Source organism: Salminus brasiliensis, chromosome 7, assembly GCF_030463535.1.
Source record: "Salminus brasiliensis chromosome 7, fSalBra1.hap2, whole genome shotgun sequence".
In the NCBI taxonomy this organism is placed as follows: Eukaryota; Metazoa; Chordata; class Actinopteri; order Characiformes; family Bryconidae; genus Salminus; species Salminus brasiliensis.
Genome location: NC_132884.1, coordinates 32,047,289 through 32,063,153, shown reverse-complemented (window position 1 = coordinate 32,063,153; position 15,865 = coordinate 32,047,289). Strand labels below are relative to the sequence as shown.

General features: G+C 40.2%; 1 protein-coding gene across 1 annotated transcript; it reads right to left on the bottom strand.

Moving 5' to 3' along the window:
* Positions 1-424: 424 nt before the first annotated feature.
* On the bottom strand, positions 425-14,802 carry txnrd3 (thioredoxin reductase 3). The gene is made up of 16 exons (XM_072684613.1): positions 14,400-14,802; positions 12,822-12,882; positions 9,965-10,074; positions 7,735-7,842; positions 7,301-7,373; positions 7,069-7,188; positions 6,115-6,257; positions 5,683-5,798; positions 4,806-5,031; positions 4,573-4,665; positions 4,361-4,437; positions 3,513-3,669; positions 3,256-3,363; positions 3,036-3,131; positions 2,162-2,296; positions 425-2,051 (listed from the first exon to the last, which is right to left on the bottom strand). The coding sequence occupies exons 1-16, from the start codon at positions 14,514-14,516 to the stop codon at positions 1,989-1,991; spliced, it is 1,803 nt and encodes a 600-aa protein (XP_072540714.1). The 5' UTR covers positions 14,517-14,802; the 3' UTR covers positions 425-1,988.
* Positions 14,803-15,865: the final 1,063 nt, after the last annotated feature.

The following is a 15,865-nucleotide window of genomic DNA, read 5'->3' as shown; positions in this document are numbered from 1 at the left end:
AAGGAACAAGCACATCTCCATCAGTTCTAAAATCACAATAATAAAACCAGTATACTATTGTAACATGATGAGCGTCCCCTAGCTGTAGGTAGTCTGTAGTTTCAGGAACAGTGGATCTGAATTAACCGTTGTAGACTTCTGCTTTTTGGTCAGAGAAGGAAGCAGAAACGCTGAATTACTAAACACTATCCCTTCTGCTGGGAGTTAAAACCCAAATTTCATCAGACCTGTGCCTTTGATTTCCTCGAACTTATCTTCCAAGTTCAATTCTAGTCATTCAAAGCTTTGAGAAGACCCATTATAGTTCGGTAAATAACTGGTGGAATGGCATTGTTACAGATAATGCATGTGCGCACACACACTGCGAACAGACCTTGCATGTCAAGTATGCCATGTACAAATAATCATGCTGCAAAAGATAAGGTTGTTTACACAGCTTTATTAAAGTTCTTTTAATTACTCACAAAACAGTGATACCTTGGAAACTCTGGTTTGTACGTTTGCCAGACACTGTTGCCAAGTGACAGCATGCCAGCAGGATTTTAGACTTAATAAAGTCCATAGCAACCAGAGCGTCTACAACATGTATACTTCAGAAAGCAGGTAAATGGGGAGATTAAACAGATACAAACAAGCATTTGTTTAGGACTCAAACTGAAATAGTAACATTCATGTTGAGACAAATCTGGAAACAAGTGCATCGAAAGGCATCACAAACCAGGGATGATGGAGCTTAAAATACATAAATATGTCATTAATATGTTTGAATATATGTTGGGGGCATCATGATAGTTTGTACAAGCTCGTATCTACATGCATTTTGGTTTGAACTTTGGTAGAATGAAAGTTATTTTTTTCCAAATATGAAAGTTATTGTACAGTGATTGATTGTTCAAAAAGAACGAACCCACTCATTCTGAACACAGTCCAAGGCTGGAATGTCAGTGCTGAGAAAATTAACTAATGACAAAGTTTATGTAATATACAGTCAGAGAAAAACACACTTCTACCATTACACTCTTAAAAAACAAACAAACAAAAAAATCTGGTCTGAATTCCCAGAAGTGCTGTAGTTCAGAGACCGCAAGGCAGCGACCGTGGCGTTTAACACCAAAAAGGTAAAAGGTCACCTGCGCAAAAAGGAGGCAAGTCCTGGACTTATCTTCAACAGAGAACTAACATCTAACAGTCAGCACTATAATATTTCTGAAAAAGCGCTGGCCTCCTGTAAGACCCTGGTTGTGAGCCTGCAGTTGAGTATGCTGGACTGGAGAAAGTGTAAGTGTGTGTGGACGATAAGAGTTTACCTCTTAAGTCTAAGCAGAGAACATCAGCCTTAGCCCACCTCAGCATTTAGGTTAAGGGCTAAAACATCACATAGCACTTGGAGTATGGATGCTTGTGTGTGTGTGTGTGTGTGTGTGTGTGTGTGTGTGTGTGTGTGTGTGTGTGTGTGTGTGTGTGTATATGTGTGTGTGTGTGTGAGAGACATCCACTTCCAGTGCATTTCTGACTCAGACTCCGAGGATTTGGAGCAGCAGAGTAACCCCGCTGTTTAACAGACTGTCCTAGAGTGTTCAGCTTCTCCCACTCTCCTTGACAACAGGGCCAAGCCTGGTCCTGAGCAGCCACATTCTGATAGTACTCCTAAAGTCAGCTACTAAAACTACTCGCTCCAGGAGAGGAAGCATCAAGTGTTCTTTAGTACTTAAATCTGAAAGAGACCTACAGACATAGGCTTTTCAAGGCCAGAGCAGACCCAGCTCTACTTTATCAAAGTTTATCAAATGAATTGTGAATCTAATAATTCAAACTTGAACTCTTTTATACAACTGAGGTTGTATTAAAAAAAATTCACACTAGTTGGGTGAGATGGGGAGATAGCTGAAAGCCTGGTCAAGGGATGGTTAGGACCAGCGTTGTCAGTATAAACTAGCATGAACCAGTTTACATTTTAGGACAGCCTGTTAAACGAGCAGGGTTTAACCTCAGCAGCCAGCTTGAGTAATGTCACCACCGGACCGCTTGGTCACTTCCATCGTGGTGAAGATCTGGGAAGAGAAATAAGAAGAAATGAAGATACTACTTGCATCAAATGCACACTCATAGCATAGAGATCATTATACCTTTAAGATTTATTACCAGGCACTCTCACACTCACCTCAGCACAAGTGGGGTGTATCCCGATGGTATTGTCCAGCTGTTCCTTAGTGACCCCACACTTCATAGCAGCACCGAAGCCCTGGGTGACCTCCCCGGCATTGGGGCCCAGGTAATGGAACCCAATCACACGGTTCTACACAAAACAAAACCCATTACTGCTGCTGCTGCCTTAGGGGCTACAGTGCAACATTGACAAACATAGCCTTGATAGGCAAACACTAGAAAGACGTGACAAATGCGGTCCCTAAAGAAAAAAAAAGGAACTGTTGTTTTGAAGCATAGCATTGTGCTGACATTATTAGGCTAATGAAGTCATGTGCTGTGTCAACTTACTGACCACTATAACAGACGGTTTTAGGGAAACATGACAAATCTTCAGACTTTTAAACATAGTGCAGTCTTTAAAGAGGACTGCAAATGGTCAATTATCAGTGTTCCTGTTTATGTTAGTAATATTATTAGTAGTATAATGAGTAATACTTAAAAAGTATTAAAAGCTGTGCAGCATAAATTAGTCTGACACACATGGTACGTGAATATACAGTGCTACATCACAATCCTCAATAAATATGGCATTTGTAGCCAACATGCAATCCTAGTGGTTAATTCTTCAGGGCATTTTCACTATTTTTTTCATGTAGTACGTTTTAATTAGAAGTACTATCCAAATTTCCACATTTTCCAGGACACATGGGGACCCTGGTGATGTACACAATTTTCAACCCCCTGTAGGCATCCCGTGCAAAGCAAAAAGCAAAACACCTGTGACAAATATGTCTTTCAGGCAACCAAATGATCAGAATTTCACAATTAAACATGATCTAAAATCACAAAATCAAACAAACACCACACCATACTGTTAGAAGACTTACATCATCTAATTTGTTGCAAATGATCTTGGCATAGCATCTATTGTTGTCCCTGTTGGGCACGGTGTACTCCAGAGGCCAAAACAGACTGTGATAAACCTTAACACACACACACACACACACACACACACACACACACACTTATTACACATCAAATATACCATATACCATCATATAGGACAGTGTGAAAATCAGGAAAAAATATAAATAACATTACACACACCTCCAGGTTTTCCTGTCCATAGAGTTCTATAGCCTTTTCCTCTGGGTGACCACAGCTACCATACTCCAGAGGGGTGAACACAGTGGTGGGAACATTCACATAGTCACACTGAGAAAGCAAAATTCACATAAGTAAATGAAACACCTTTAACAGTAAACTAGAACAGCTCTAGTTAAAAGCACCAAAGAAAACATTTAAACAGGTGTGGCAGATTTATAAATGTTACAGCATGTCATTACACTGTTATAAGCAATCACCTTCAGAGAAGAGCCTGCAAACAGCCTGCGAGCCAGCAGTTTCCCAGCCTGAATAGCAACTGGTGTCAGCTCCCACTTGCCCTCCAGGATGTCCCCGATAGCATAGACGTGTGGAACGTTGGTCTGTTCCTCATCGTTTACCGGGATCTTCCCATTCCTTGAAAGACCAGAGATTCGTGTTTCATTAGTTCCCACAAAAGAAAATTTAACATCTGACACTCCCATATAAGAAACAGTCATAGCAGAACGTGTGGGTTGAGGTTGTTGCAATTCCTCCATATATGATGAATAAGCTGAAATTAGTCACTGATCACAAGAACATTATTACACTGCTAACGGCCAACAGCAGGAGCAGAGGGGGAGAACAAGTAGCTTTTTTTTAAAAGCTGCTTCTACAACAGGTGAGGGATTGCGTGATAAGCATGTCATGCACACAAGTTCATGCACATATGAACTAGTGGACTCCTACAGACTGAGGTCATATGACTACTCAAGTGGTAACTAAAGCCTCAAGTTAGACAAATCACCACACTATGGAACTGAACAGGGCTGCCTGCAGATCTCCAAGTCATGCACTTATCTTCAGTGGACTTCCCACCCACTTCAATGAAATAATCCATCCATAATGTCTGGCAGATTTCCCCTCCCTCTCACATGGACCATAACAATTGCTGAATCATAGTGAATGGGCAGCTCCAACTGCCCCACTTCTTTAGACTCCTTCACAATTCCTTCTATTCATTCAGAAGAATTCATTCATTTACATGGCAGGAGGGGTTAAAAATAAATAACAGCATGGTCAATAATGATAAATGAACAAAACTAGATGCAGATAAGAAGGGACATACTTTGGGTTGACAGTCACACCAGCTTTATCCAGACCGATCTTTCCTGTGCAGGCATCACGACCTACAGCTATCAACACCTAAAACAGAATCGAAATAATCAATTAACTTGTAGCTATAAGCATGCAATAATAATAATATTTATTTTTAAATAGTACTTTACTTATCAGTACTGAACAATGTATTGCTATTATTATTATTATTAAGTAACTCACAGTGTTGTATTCTCCTTCAAAGATCTCATCAGTTTCTGTAGACTTGGCAGTTACTTTCAACCTGCCAGGAGTACCTGCTTCAAGCTCTTCCACCTTGAAGAACAAAAGACTATTTAAAAATCTCAGCTGCACTTAGTCATCAGAACATGCTGGCCTTTTGCCATCTCCAATTTATTCCAAAACCACAACTGAAGAAATTAGCAACCACTCTTTTTGTACACGCTCACACATACCTTAACGGGAACAAATTTTCTGAGGAATTTGACCCCATGCGTCTCCATGTGATCTCCAGCACGGTTAGCCATGTCCTGGTCAAAGCCTCTCAGCAGAATGGAGCGTACCATTATGGTGACATCTAGCCCCAGACCAGCCAGGAACCCCCCGCATTCAAGAGCAACATAGGATGCTCCGACCACTAGTGTCTTACCAGGACAGTAGGGTAAGGAGAAGAGGTCATCACTAGAGAAAACAAGAGACAAATCTAGTTTAGGGGCAGACACACACGGACACATACACACACACACACACACACCCACATACACAGAGACATAAAAAGAATGTGCACACAAGCTTCAACCTCATGCCCACGGTCATTTTTGTTCCTTAAATCAAATGAATCATGCAATGGAATGTATGTGATTCAGCTTATCAACACCATTTCCACAGAAGCCTGACTTCTGCCAGACTTCCTGGTTTAAGAAACAATGAAAATCATAGCAGGGTAACTTGAGCTGATGTAACACGAAGGCACTCATTCATGTTTAAGATGACTGGCATGCAAAAGCTAAGAAAGAATAACCAAAGAGCACGAATCCTGTTTCGACCACAAAACTAGGACATGAAGAGGCAGGCTTGTGTATTGTTGAGCATTTTATACAGCATCTCAATGTAATTTCTTATATATAAAAATACCGTATGCACTAAGCCCATTAATGATTACTTGCAGGGCCTGGGGCTCCCCTAGCCATTTCCCCAGGGCCTATGCAGTTTATCTAAGCTCTGAGAGGTGATGTCCTGTGCTAAGCTTGGTTCTCTTGAGACAGCAGTTTATCTGAGCGCATGTTATGAGAGCCGGCCTGCAGTCTCTGTTTTTTAACGAGGACCATTCACCTGGTGATGCAGTACTCTTTATCTCCGGGGATGCCCAGGTACCGGGGCCGCTCTCCTGTCGCCAGTATGAACTTGGATGCTGTGTAGAATGTCTCCTTACCACGCTTATTTGTGGCCTGTTAGGAGGAAGAGGCAGGGGTATTAATACAACTCAATATACTAACAGCAATAAATGATTCACTGTTTTTCATAATTGGACATTAATAAAGAAGCATCATAAATCATCAGTCTCTGAATGTTAATTTATAATCCTCCGATTACTGTGTTTAGACAAGGAACAAGCTTGTCAAGCAGTAGAAACTCTAATGTGGGCCATTGTTTATCCAGTCTGGAGGTGTAACATGGTTACAGCTGTATGCTACATTTTATTGGCTAAGAAATATAGCCTAGTGGGGGGGTCAAACAAACAAAAAAAAGCCACAAGATATTAACCTTGATTTTGTGAGGCTCCACAAACTCCGCATAAGAGTTGACGTAGTTGACGTTCTTGTCTCGCAGACTCACTCTGTAGCCCCAGTTTAAAGAACCGATGTAGTTATTCACTGCTGTCTTCATTGTCTCCCAGTTATGGCTCACTGAAAAGGTTTAATTAAGAAAGTGAACAAATGTTCCCCTAAAGCTAGAGATCACACATTAACACTCATGTCACTGAAAAATTTAGTATCGGCCAATACTAGGCCTATACTCATTTAAGTGCTTAAACTCTTCTTCTCCACAGGAAGAAATACATAGACAATGTTTCTACACAGCATTTTAAGCTAGATTTGTAATAGGATTGGATCAGACATGGCTTTCCTTCCATTATTGATATTTGGTATACATATTAATACCAAAGCATCACATCAAGTGAGATTGTTGCTTAGATCTCTGATGAACTATGAAACAGCAACACACTAAACACAGGTTAATGGAGAACAGAAACCCATTTACTCATTTAGCCTTTGGAACAGCGGAGATAACTCAAATATTTAACTGCCCATCTGTGAAACATTCAAAATAATGAACTATTCCAAGATGCTTTACATGCATAACAAGTATCTCAGAATTTCAACACAAACCACAGCAACTACTGTTCCTTCTTTGAAAGGCATTTCATCATACAAGACTAAGTGACATGTAATCCTCAAGCAGCTTAATGCAATCGACATGTGTTTTGCCCAACTCAGGCCTTAAACATAGAACATGAGCCAAATACCAGTCACTGACAAAAACCTTGTATCTCAAACAGCAACTGTAAAAAGACCACTGCCACATATACATAATTTTTATATATGAGATAAAAGGTTTCTGCAGGACAACAAATTACTAATATGTAAAGCAGTTCTACAGTAAGTAGAGCTCAGTCATATGAGCAATGTAAGTAATAGTCTTGGTATTCCAGCTCACCTTGCTCACTGAACTCCCAGCCAAACTTGCGGGCATCTTGCAAAGTTGTTCCCAGTAGAGCAGTCTGATGCATCAACTTCTTTGGAATACAGCCTACGTTCACACAAGTGCCACCCAGACCTAAGCAGAGAAGTCATAAACCGTTAACTTGAGGGAAAAAAAAAAAAAAAAAAAAAAAAGTCAAAACAGGTGAAGTTTAAAACTTTGATCACCTTTGACCATAAGCGCTTACCCCAAGAAGTGCCTTTAGGCGTGGGGACGACATAATCCAGAACCATGACTTTCTTCCCCAGGTTGGCTGCTTCCTATTTAAAAGTATCAGAAGAAAATATTATAAGCTATGTAAACAACAATATTAAACTGGCTTCAAGCTAATTAGTGATTAATGTGTCACAATTACAAAAGCATATCTACTCTTCTTGTGTGACTCATTTAGTTTCTGGGCCTACAATTGACACCACTTGGACTAGTCAGCTGACCTTTAAGTTCTGTGAACCAATATTAATAATAATATTATAATATAATAATAATATTAATAGAAATGATGCAAAATGACTAACAATCGTATTTCTTTAACATCCAGAAAATCTAAAAAGGTTGTAATGACAAACTGGCAACTTGTTGAGATCTAGCTTTAAGCGCATGCGAGTTGAGGGAGTTTCTCACCTTTGAGCAGGCCAGGCCCCCAGAGCCACCTCCTATCACAATCAGGTCATAATCGTACACCTCGCTCTTGTCTCCCAGCAGCTGCTGAAGCAGGCCATCTTTATGTGCCTGTTGCCATAACAACCAGGGAAATAATTACCATAGGCACAAAAACCACAGTGATAAGAGGTAATCATAATAAGGGTACTCATGTATCATTCATTCCAATTACAAAGGTCTTTCTTTCTCGTTACTACATAGAGTAGCATTTTAAAAGGGCACATATCTGCACTGCTGGCTAGTAAATTTGTAGGACAGAAGACGGAGATGAAAAGGAGGAAAACGGCATATTGTTTAGGCAGATTTGCCAACATTTATACACTATATGTCCAAATGTCTAATTCAGCTACTTTAAGTTGCACCCATGGCTGACAGAGATGTGTAAATGCACACACCGCTTGTCCTGGTACAGTTCTTGTAGAGAAGTACTGCCAATAGAATAGGACTGTGGAGCAAAAAAAAAACCCCCCAAAAAAACATGAACCTATTGGCACCATGCTGCCCAATGCCAGGCATGGGCTAGAGGGATATAACCCCTCACCCCCCCAGCATTGAGCTGTGGAGTAGAAGAGTTGTGTTCTCTGGAAAGATGGTGGTGCGCCATCCGATACTTTTAGGGTGAGTTGGGGAGTTGAGGATGAGGTTTTGATCATCCACTATCCTGACCTCCCTAATGCTTTTGTCGCTGAATGCAATCAAATCCTCACAGCAATGCTTACATTTAGCAGAAAGCCTTCCCTGGACAGTAAAGGCAGTTACTCAAACAAAAGCAGGATCAACTTTAATACCCTTAGCAGGTGTCCCAATACTTCTGTCTATATAGCGCATGTTGGAATGAAATTATTTTACTGTCTATTGACTTTCTAGTACCAATGCAAATTTAGAACCTCCTCTTTTTATGGAAATTCATCTGTGGCCTTTTTAAACCGCAGAGCATGAAAGGGTTTTTTTTTAATGGGATTGGTTTTGCCTCTCAGTGAACAGCAACCCAGTCCATCAAGAAGCAGGACTTGGTATATTAAACACACATTTGTGAAACCCTGATATGACATGATTAAAGACTGACCCAACTTCTTGCCAGCAAAATTATTTAGCTAGTCTACATTTCCAGGAACGCATGAATGCCTTTTCTCACGAATGCTTTAAACAATTCCTTTTAAGACATAAGCCATAACAGAAGTATTCTCAGGGTGTGTTTATACTTTTAGTTCCACTTGGACCAAGCAATAAAATGATAGTTATATTTAAGTTCTGGTTTGCTTTGCGTTCATACTGACATAAAGGCAACTCATTTAAGAGGGAGGGGGCCATTTTGATAACGTACGTGTAACTTGGTTCGTGGAATGTCGTAGGTTAAAGCTGCATACTGTAACCTTACTGTGGCTGCATCCCAACTCACACAGGTCTTTATTGTTCTGAGGGATCTACATTACTGTGTATATAGTGTGTGTGTGTGGTAAACTAGAGCATCAAACAGATTAGATTTTAGACTTGTTAAAGCACAGACATGCAGGCAAGTCTGCATGGGACAACAGCATGGTGGCCAGGCTGGACTGACCTCGTGCCAGTCCAAATCTCTGTTTTTGGTTAGTTTAGATGCTTTTGGTTCATATGGTGTTCATACTACAAACAAACCACACCAGAGTTTGTTTGGATACGGTCCAAGACCCATATGCTTAAGTGGTCTCAGAGCGTACCTGAGGCAGCGGCCATACTTACTTTTAACCGTACTAACAGAGCAATCTCACCCAGGGTTTTTTTTTTTGAACCCAAGCGGTCAAGTATAAACACACCCTAAAAAACAACTGGCCTTGTTCACCAAAATGTTTCTAAAACTTGTTCAACGTGCTTCAAAAAAAGCCCCAACAAAGTCTGTTAGATTCATCTGGTTTTTAAACTGCAGAATTGTTCACAGCTATGCTCTTATAAATGATGGATCTCATGATCCTCGTAAATTGAACAAATCCCAAATAAACTGATAAATGTCAAGAGTTCATTGAAACTGTGCAAGTGGGTTTTAAGACGAGATTTATTCCCAAGAATGATTTGTAAACAAAGCATATTTAAATAAAAATATATACTGCACAGCTAAACCTTAGCAAGCAGAAACACAATGCATTTTAAAGAATGGATCAGGAGTAAAGACGAGTCAAATTAGAATTAGCGTGTATATCCGATTACGTGCCACTACCTGTATGGTCTTGTCACAGCCACCAACATGGGTCTTGTTGATGAAGACGTTGGGGACGGTTTTCTGTCCAGTCATCTCCAGTAGCAGATCCTGGAAGTTGGAGCCATTCTCTACAACAGATGCCAGATAATCGTCTGAGACAGCCACTCATGTTACTGAGCTTTATTCAGTTTGTCTGGAACGCTGCTATTGTAACATGCCAAATGTGAGGCAACACACCGGTAATGGCATCATCTGACATACTGGGTCAGAGCCCAGACAGGTGCACTGATACGACGTTAACAGAACACCTCGTCTTTCCGATCCTTAACAATGCTTTTCTTGGTACCATGAGTCATCTGCAGGTTTATACGAAAATTTGAGTCACTTCTCTAGGAGAACAACATTTTGTACAAAACAAAAGAGCTGTCTATGCTTGCATACTATTAAACAGCTACTCCGGCCTCTACAGTGCTATGCAGTTCTTGTATGCTTACATGAATATCAAGCACATATGTCTGCACAGGTCAATTAAGAGTCTGAATAAAGTTAAATGCACTTACTAATGAGTGTCATTAGTTTTAAATATTTTATTTATTTATTTATTTTAAATATGGCCACTTGCTTAAACACTACACCAGTCAAACCTTAGTCTACTCAAGAGGTTTGCAGTAGTAGGCCATGCTATTTGCAGCCCGGCAACCAGCAAGGACAAGTGTGTGCAGAGACATAAACAGAGACCAGAAACAACTAGCAGCCAGGGAAAATGGTGGGAATAGCAACGTAGAGGAAACACGACATGTACATTGAGGGACACAGAGTGGTGAGGGAATAGAGAGAGAAAAAAAACAAAAACAAATTAATGATATTAGAGGAGAGAACGAAGGAAAGAGAGGGGGGACGATGGAATGCTGCCAAGCAAAATGCTGGAGAATGACTCAGCAAGTTTTGCATGGTCAAATGTAGCAGCTGTACTTAGAGCTCACACAATAGTGACCGGTTAAACATTAGCACAGACTCAATGCAACTTTCACCGGGCTCAGAACGTTCAGAGGTGATTTTCTCAATAGCTGCTTTGCTACAGGCTCTAATATGCAGAATTAAGAGAAAACTAGGAGTCAAACATGTTGAGGCGGCCCTGAAATTGCTGGAGATTAATGTTTCAAAAAATTTGAATTGCAAATAAACAAACAAAATAATGACATTGAACATACAGTAACATCTGAGCGAAAAAAAAAAAAAAAACCCTATATAATGTGTTCTGATGCCCAGTTAACTGAGCTCTGTACTAAACGAACAGTGCTAATCCTGTTGGATGCATGCAGTGTTTAACCTGTGTGAGCACAGTCTGAAACAAGAAACACACCCAACTGCTGCAATGCAACTCTTGTCAAATATCTTTCAAAACCTAAGAGGACTGTGTCGCAGTCAATAGCGGCAAAACAAGCAAGGAAACAACAAAAGAAAAGGCAAGGCAAAAAAAAAGGTGTGACAGCAGTCCCTGATCTCCAACCACTACAGCTAAACCTGGCTAGGAAGAGTCGGAACAAGACTTATGCAAAGGACCTCCCCAGAAACGTTCTGAAGCAGTAGTAATATATATCTAGCAAACTTGGTTACTACGCATTTACTACCTATGCAATAGCCTACTGGTACAGCAGCTTATTACGCAAAGCTTTGTGACTGTCTGTCTGCAAAATATTGTTTAAACATGTTATAGATGGGTTTCCTGTTTACAAACATTACTGTGTGCTGGCGCACAGCCAGGGGGCTTAAGTGCTTTGGAAACATAGTCGGTCAGTAGATTGTTATGGTAACCAACAGTTGTAATCAACGTAGATTTCACAGTTTGTGTTTTATTATGGAAACAAGAATGCACAGTTTTAGAATTGGATCCGTGTTTGTTTTTTTTTCTGTTTCTCATTTTCTATGTTTTTGGAACATGGATGTAATCCTCAGAATATTAAATATTTTATTCCATCCATCTCCAACTGCAACTCCACTGCTGCTTTCTGGCACCTGGTTGCGCATGCAGCATGACACACACACATACACACACTTCTAAGCTATAATTACCATTTATGTGCCAACTTAATATATATTGGAAAATGGAAAAAAATAAGTAGGATGTGCAAATGTAATTGAACATTAAATATATAATCCCCCCCCCATGTTAAATAAATAAATAAATACATAATAATAATTAAAAAATTAATAATAATAACTGTGCTCTTAGGTGCACATTCACACAAACACCATTCATTTAGGTATGTACCCTGTTTTACTTTCACTTAGAAAAACAAAATAATAATCATGCCAAATTACCAGGGGTGTCCAAACCATTTGCAGAACAGTGAGTGTGTGTAAAATACATACATAAATATAAAATTAATTACAATAAAAGTATATTTTACTTTTAAATGTTATTAATATTATATTTATGCATGTATCACACACACACACACACATACAGTTTTCTTCAACACTTAAACTAAACCTCTCATAATGATTAGCACAAAAACCTACCACTCCATTTCTACTGGAATGATTAATCTAGCACTGGAACCCTCGACTCTGACTGGTTCGCACAATGGCAGTAAATACTACCCAGACATCGACTTTGGGATAATTACAATCAGTTACTCAAGTATCGGAAACATGCTCACACACACACACACACACACACACACACACACACACACACACACACACACACACACACATCACTGCAGCACTTCTAGAAAGACTGCTTAAGTCAAGGTAAAGAAACGTCACACAATCTGTAAATTTAAGGCTCAGACAACAGTGTTATATCTACGCCGCTGCCATGAATCTCTAACACGCTCGTTTTAAAAGAAGTTAATTCAGTCATGCTTACCCATCAAATCCAGTTCAAGGACGTTGCATTTCACATTCAAATCATTAAAGAGCTCTTTTACCTAAAACAAGAAAGAAATAAATAAGTCAATAAGCGTTTATCACACTGTGATTAATGCTGTAACAGGTTCAGTTATCACCACTTTCCACATTGCGCAAAAAGGAAGAACAAAAGCCAGCAAATTCGTTTTTAAAAAGGTCAGAGATGTTACCATTAATTGAACTTTGAGCACTGCGACAGCTCAATCAGCGAAAAGATAAGTGGCCTATTCAGTACAATAAACTGATGTGACCATATAGGTCAGCACAATGACCCATCTTAAATCTTAAACCACTGTTAAACTCCTTTTAAAGGCCTGGGGTTATGGATTTTTTAACTGCCATTTACAGACACCCTGATCTTCAGCTTTCTTCCCCTTTCACAACACCAGTATTTCCCAACCCAGGGGGGTGCACATTAGCTCTGTCCCATCTCCCAGAGCCACTGTGACCAGTTTAAAAGTGTCATCTCCTTTATTGCTTAGTTTAGAATTGCTAAAAAATGAAAGAGCAAGACTGTGGATCACTGGGGGAACCCCAAACATCCTCAACCCTCACAGCTCCCCTTCTCTGTTTATTTAATACAGTGTTTAGTGTGATCCCTACTCCAGCATACTTGACCTAACTAATTAGACAGTGTATTGTGGAGGACAGGGTGAATCCAGGACCAGACTAATGTTGAAATCTGAAGACCTGAAAGGCCAAGAGCTCATTATATTTTTCTGTACCAGAATCTTCAATCTAATCAGATCTTATTTTTCTTGCAAACCACTGAAAGACCATTGCCCATTGCTTTCCCCGTCAGACAGGGTTTAGATTTCCAGGCTGGACAAGCTCATCACACTACATCAATACGAGCCCTTGGGCAAGACTCCTAACACCACAGCCCTGCCAGTGATTTGGATAAGCATCAGCCAAATGCCACAGATGTAGATAAGGGATCACTTGTTGGGATAAAAACTTATTGAGCTAGTTTAGCAGGAAAAAATAAGGTGTGCTCACAAGAAAACATTTTCTGCGATCTCGAACATTAAACAGCAAAAGTGAGCCATGTCTTGATGGCGAGAGAACAACTTTCGCCATCTAGAGATCACAAGAAGGAGAAGCTGTGATAACGAGATAACATCGCAGACAAATCTAGCACTATAACTCATGACTGTCCCTCAGCAGGATCAGAACACACTGGGCAAAAACGTGGCCATGTGGTAGAAACCACAGTCTGGGTCTTAACCTCCACTGTCAGCTAGCAGGTGAAGCCCCGGTCAGTGAGCGCGCCAACGTGCTCCGTTAACCGAGCTGCACTAACGCCGACAGTATCCGGGCAACACAGCTAGCTAGCTAGCTACTAAGCTAACCGCTTACCTTGTTTTTAGCATGAGTACAGACTGAATATTATAAAGTCCTTCTCCCACAAACTCCGAAACATAACTTCAAGTGTTTTAGAGCACCGATCACCGAGGCGCCATTTCTTGCAAGTCAGCTAGCTGACAGAGCTAGCAGGAAGAAAAGCTGTGCTCCGCTCCCAGCTTCGCCCGCTTACCTTCTTACAGAAGGGACAGAAGCTTTTGCTGAACACCACGACGGTGTTGGAGTCGATGAGCTCCTGTATCCGAGCTTTAATCTGGTCCCGGCCGGCGTCGTTGTCTACCGGCGGCATGATTTGACCGGTTGAAATCTGCTAGTGTTCGTTTACCCGAATCGGAGATCTACTGCCGGAGCTAAAGAGCTAGCGCATTAGCCAGCCAGTTAGCCGGCTAGCAAAGTTCTCCGAGAAACTCTCTGAGCGTAGAAAAGCGCCTCAGTCCGTCCAGATGGGAACAGCGTAGTGATACAACCTCAAATAAACAAAAAGGCAACGGAACACCTGGACTCGGGCGATACTGATGTCTGAAGCGTTATCGCCCGCATAACTCCGTGCCTCTCCTCATCGCCGCGCCGGTATAAGAACCCCGCGGAATGTCTTGCGTAGTGACGTCCGACTCGCGGGTGAATCGGTTCTTTTGAACCAGTTCATTTTAACTCTGAGGTTAAAAACATCAACAAAGGTATCCGTACGTCATTGCTAGGTTATATGTTATATTATATTATATTATATTATATTATAAATATCCAAATTGGAAATAAATTAAGTACGTAGAATGTGTTATTGGGAATATTACACAGATCAGGAATGAGTTATGGTCTTGCCTGGGCACACAGATCTTTAGAGGCCCTCCATCAATCCTGTACTAATAACAACAAATATGTAAATATGAAAAACAATAAAATAATATTTGAAAAAAATGAAACACCACTGAGAAAACAACACAAATAAAAATCTAATTATTAAGTCTTGTTAATATCTATATAGCCTGCTTGTAGTGGATTTGTTTAAAATATTATATTTTTTCACTGTTTAAATATCCAATTGGAAAAGAAACAGCAATAGTTAAAAACATGAGTCAAAAATTCAGAAATAAAAGCTGAATGCAACGGCTGTTAGTTTCTTTATTTATTTATTAAATTTAAAAATATCTTCAGTGGATGGTTGCCAGCCTTTGAGCCTCCCTGGTTTCTGTGGTCTAAAGGCCCCTTTGGGGTTTCTGGGTAGATTGGCTCTGGCTACAGTAATCCGTCCCTGAAACAGCTGTTCTCATTCTGTGATGTACACAATGAAACCCTGTTTCTTTTATTTTGATACAGCTATTCTAACATTTTTTAAAGTTTAAAAAGGCTGTAAAGATAAAGTAAAACATTATATGAATAACAGTCATAACCTAGGCCATAACCTAAGTTTCACAGCATCAGTCTGTGTCACAATTCTTCTTTTTTCAATGGGCAGAAAGGCTGAAGAGATCATGGACAGTTGCAAATCACATCTTTTACCATTGTGTATGTTTATTAATTTGGCCCTGAGCACTCTTCACCTCCTGCTAAACAAATAAATCCTGAAGTAAACAAATAAAGAAAACAGATTTTCCAGCTAGCATGTGTAGCACAACATGCTAAACAGTTGAATAACACAAA

Bases quoted from the DNA above. Each gene is read 5' to 3' on its own strand.
- txnrd3 (XM_072684613.1), bottom strand. From the start codon at position 14,516: ATGCCGCCGGTAGACAACGACGCCGGCCGGGACCAGATTAAAGCTCGG. The intron at 3,364-3,512 runs GTGATTGCTTAT...TTGCTTTCTCAG, and splicing joins TTGCAGGCTCTTCTCTGAAG to TGTGACTATGTGAATGTTCC. The intron at 2,297-3,035 runs GTAAGTCTTCTA...TGTTTTGTGTAG, and splicing joins TTTGCAACAAATTAGATGAT to AACCGTGTGATTGGGTTCCA.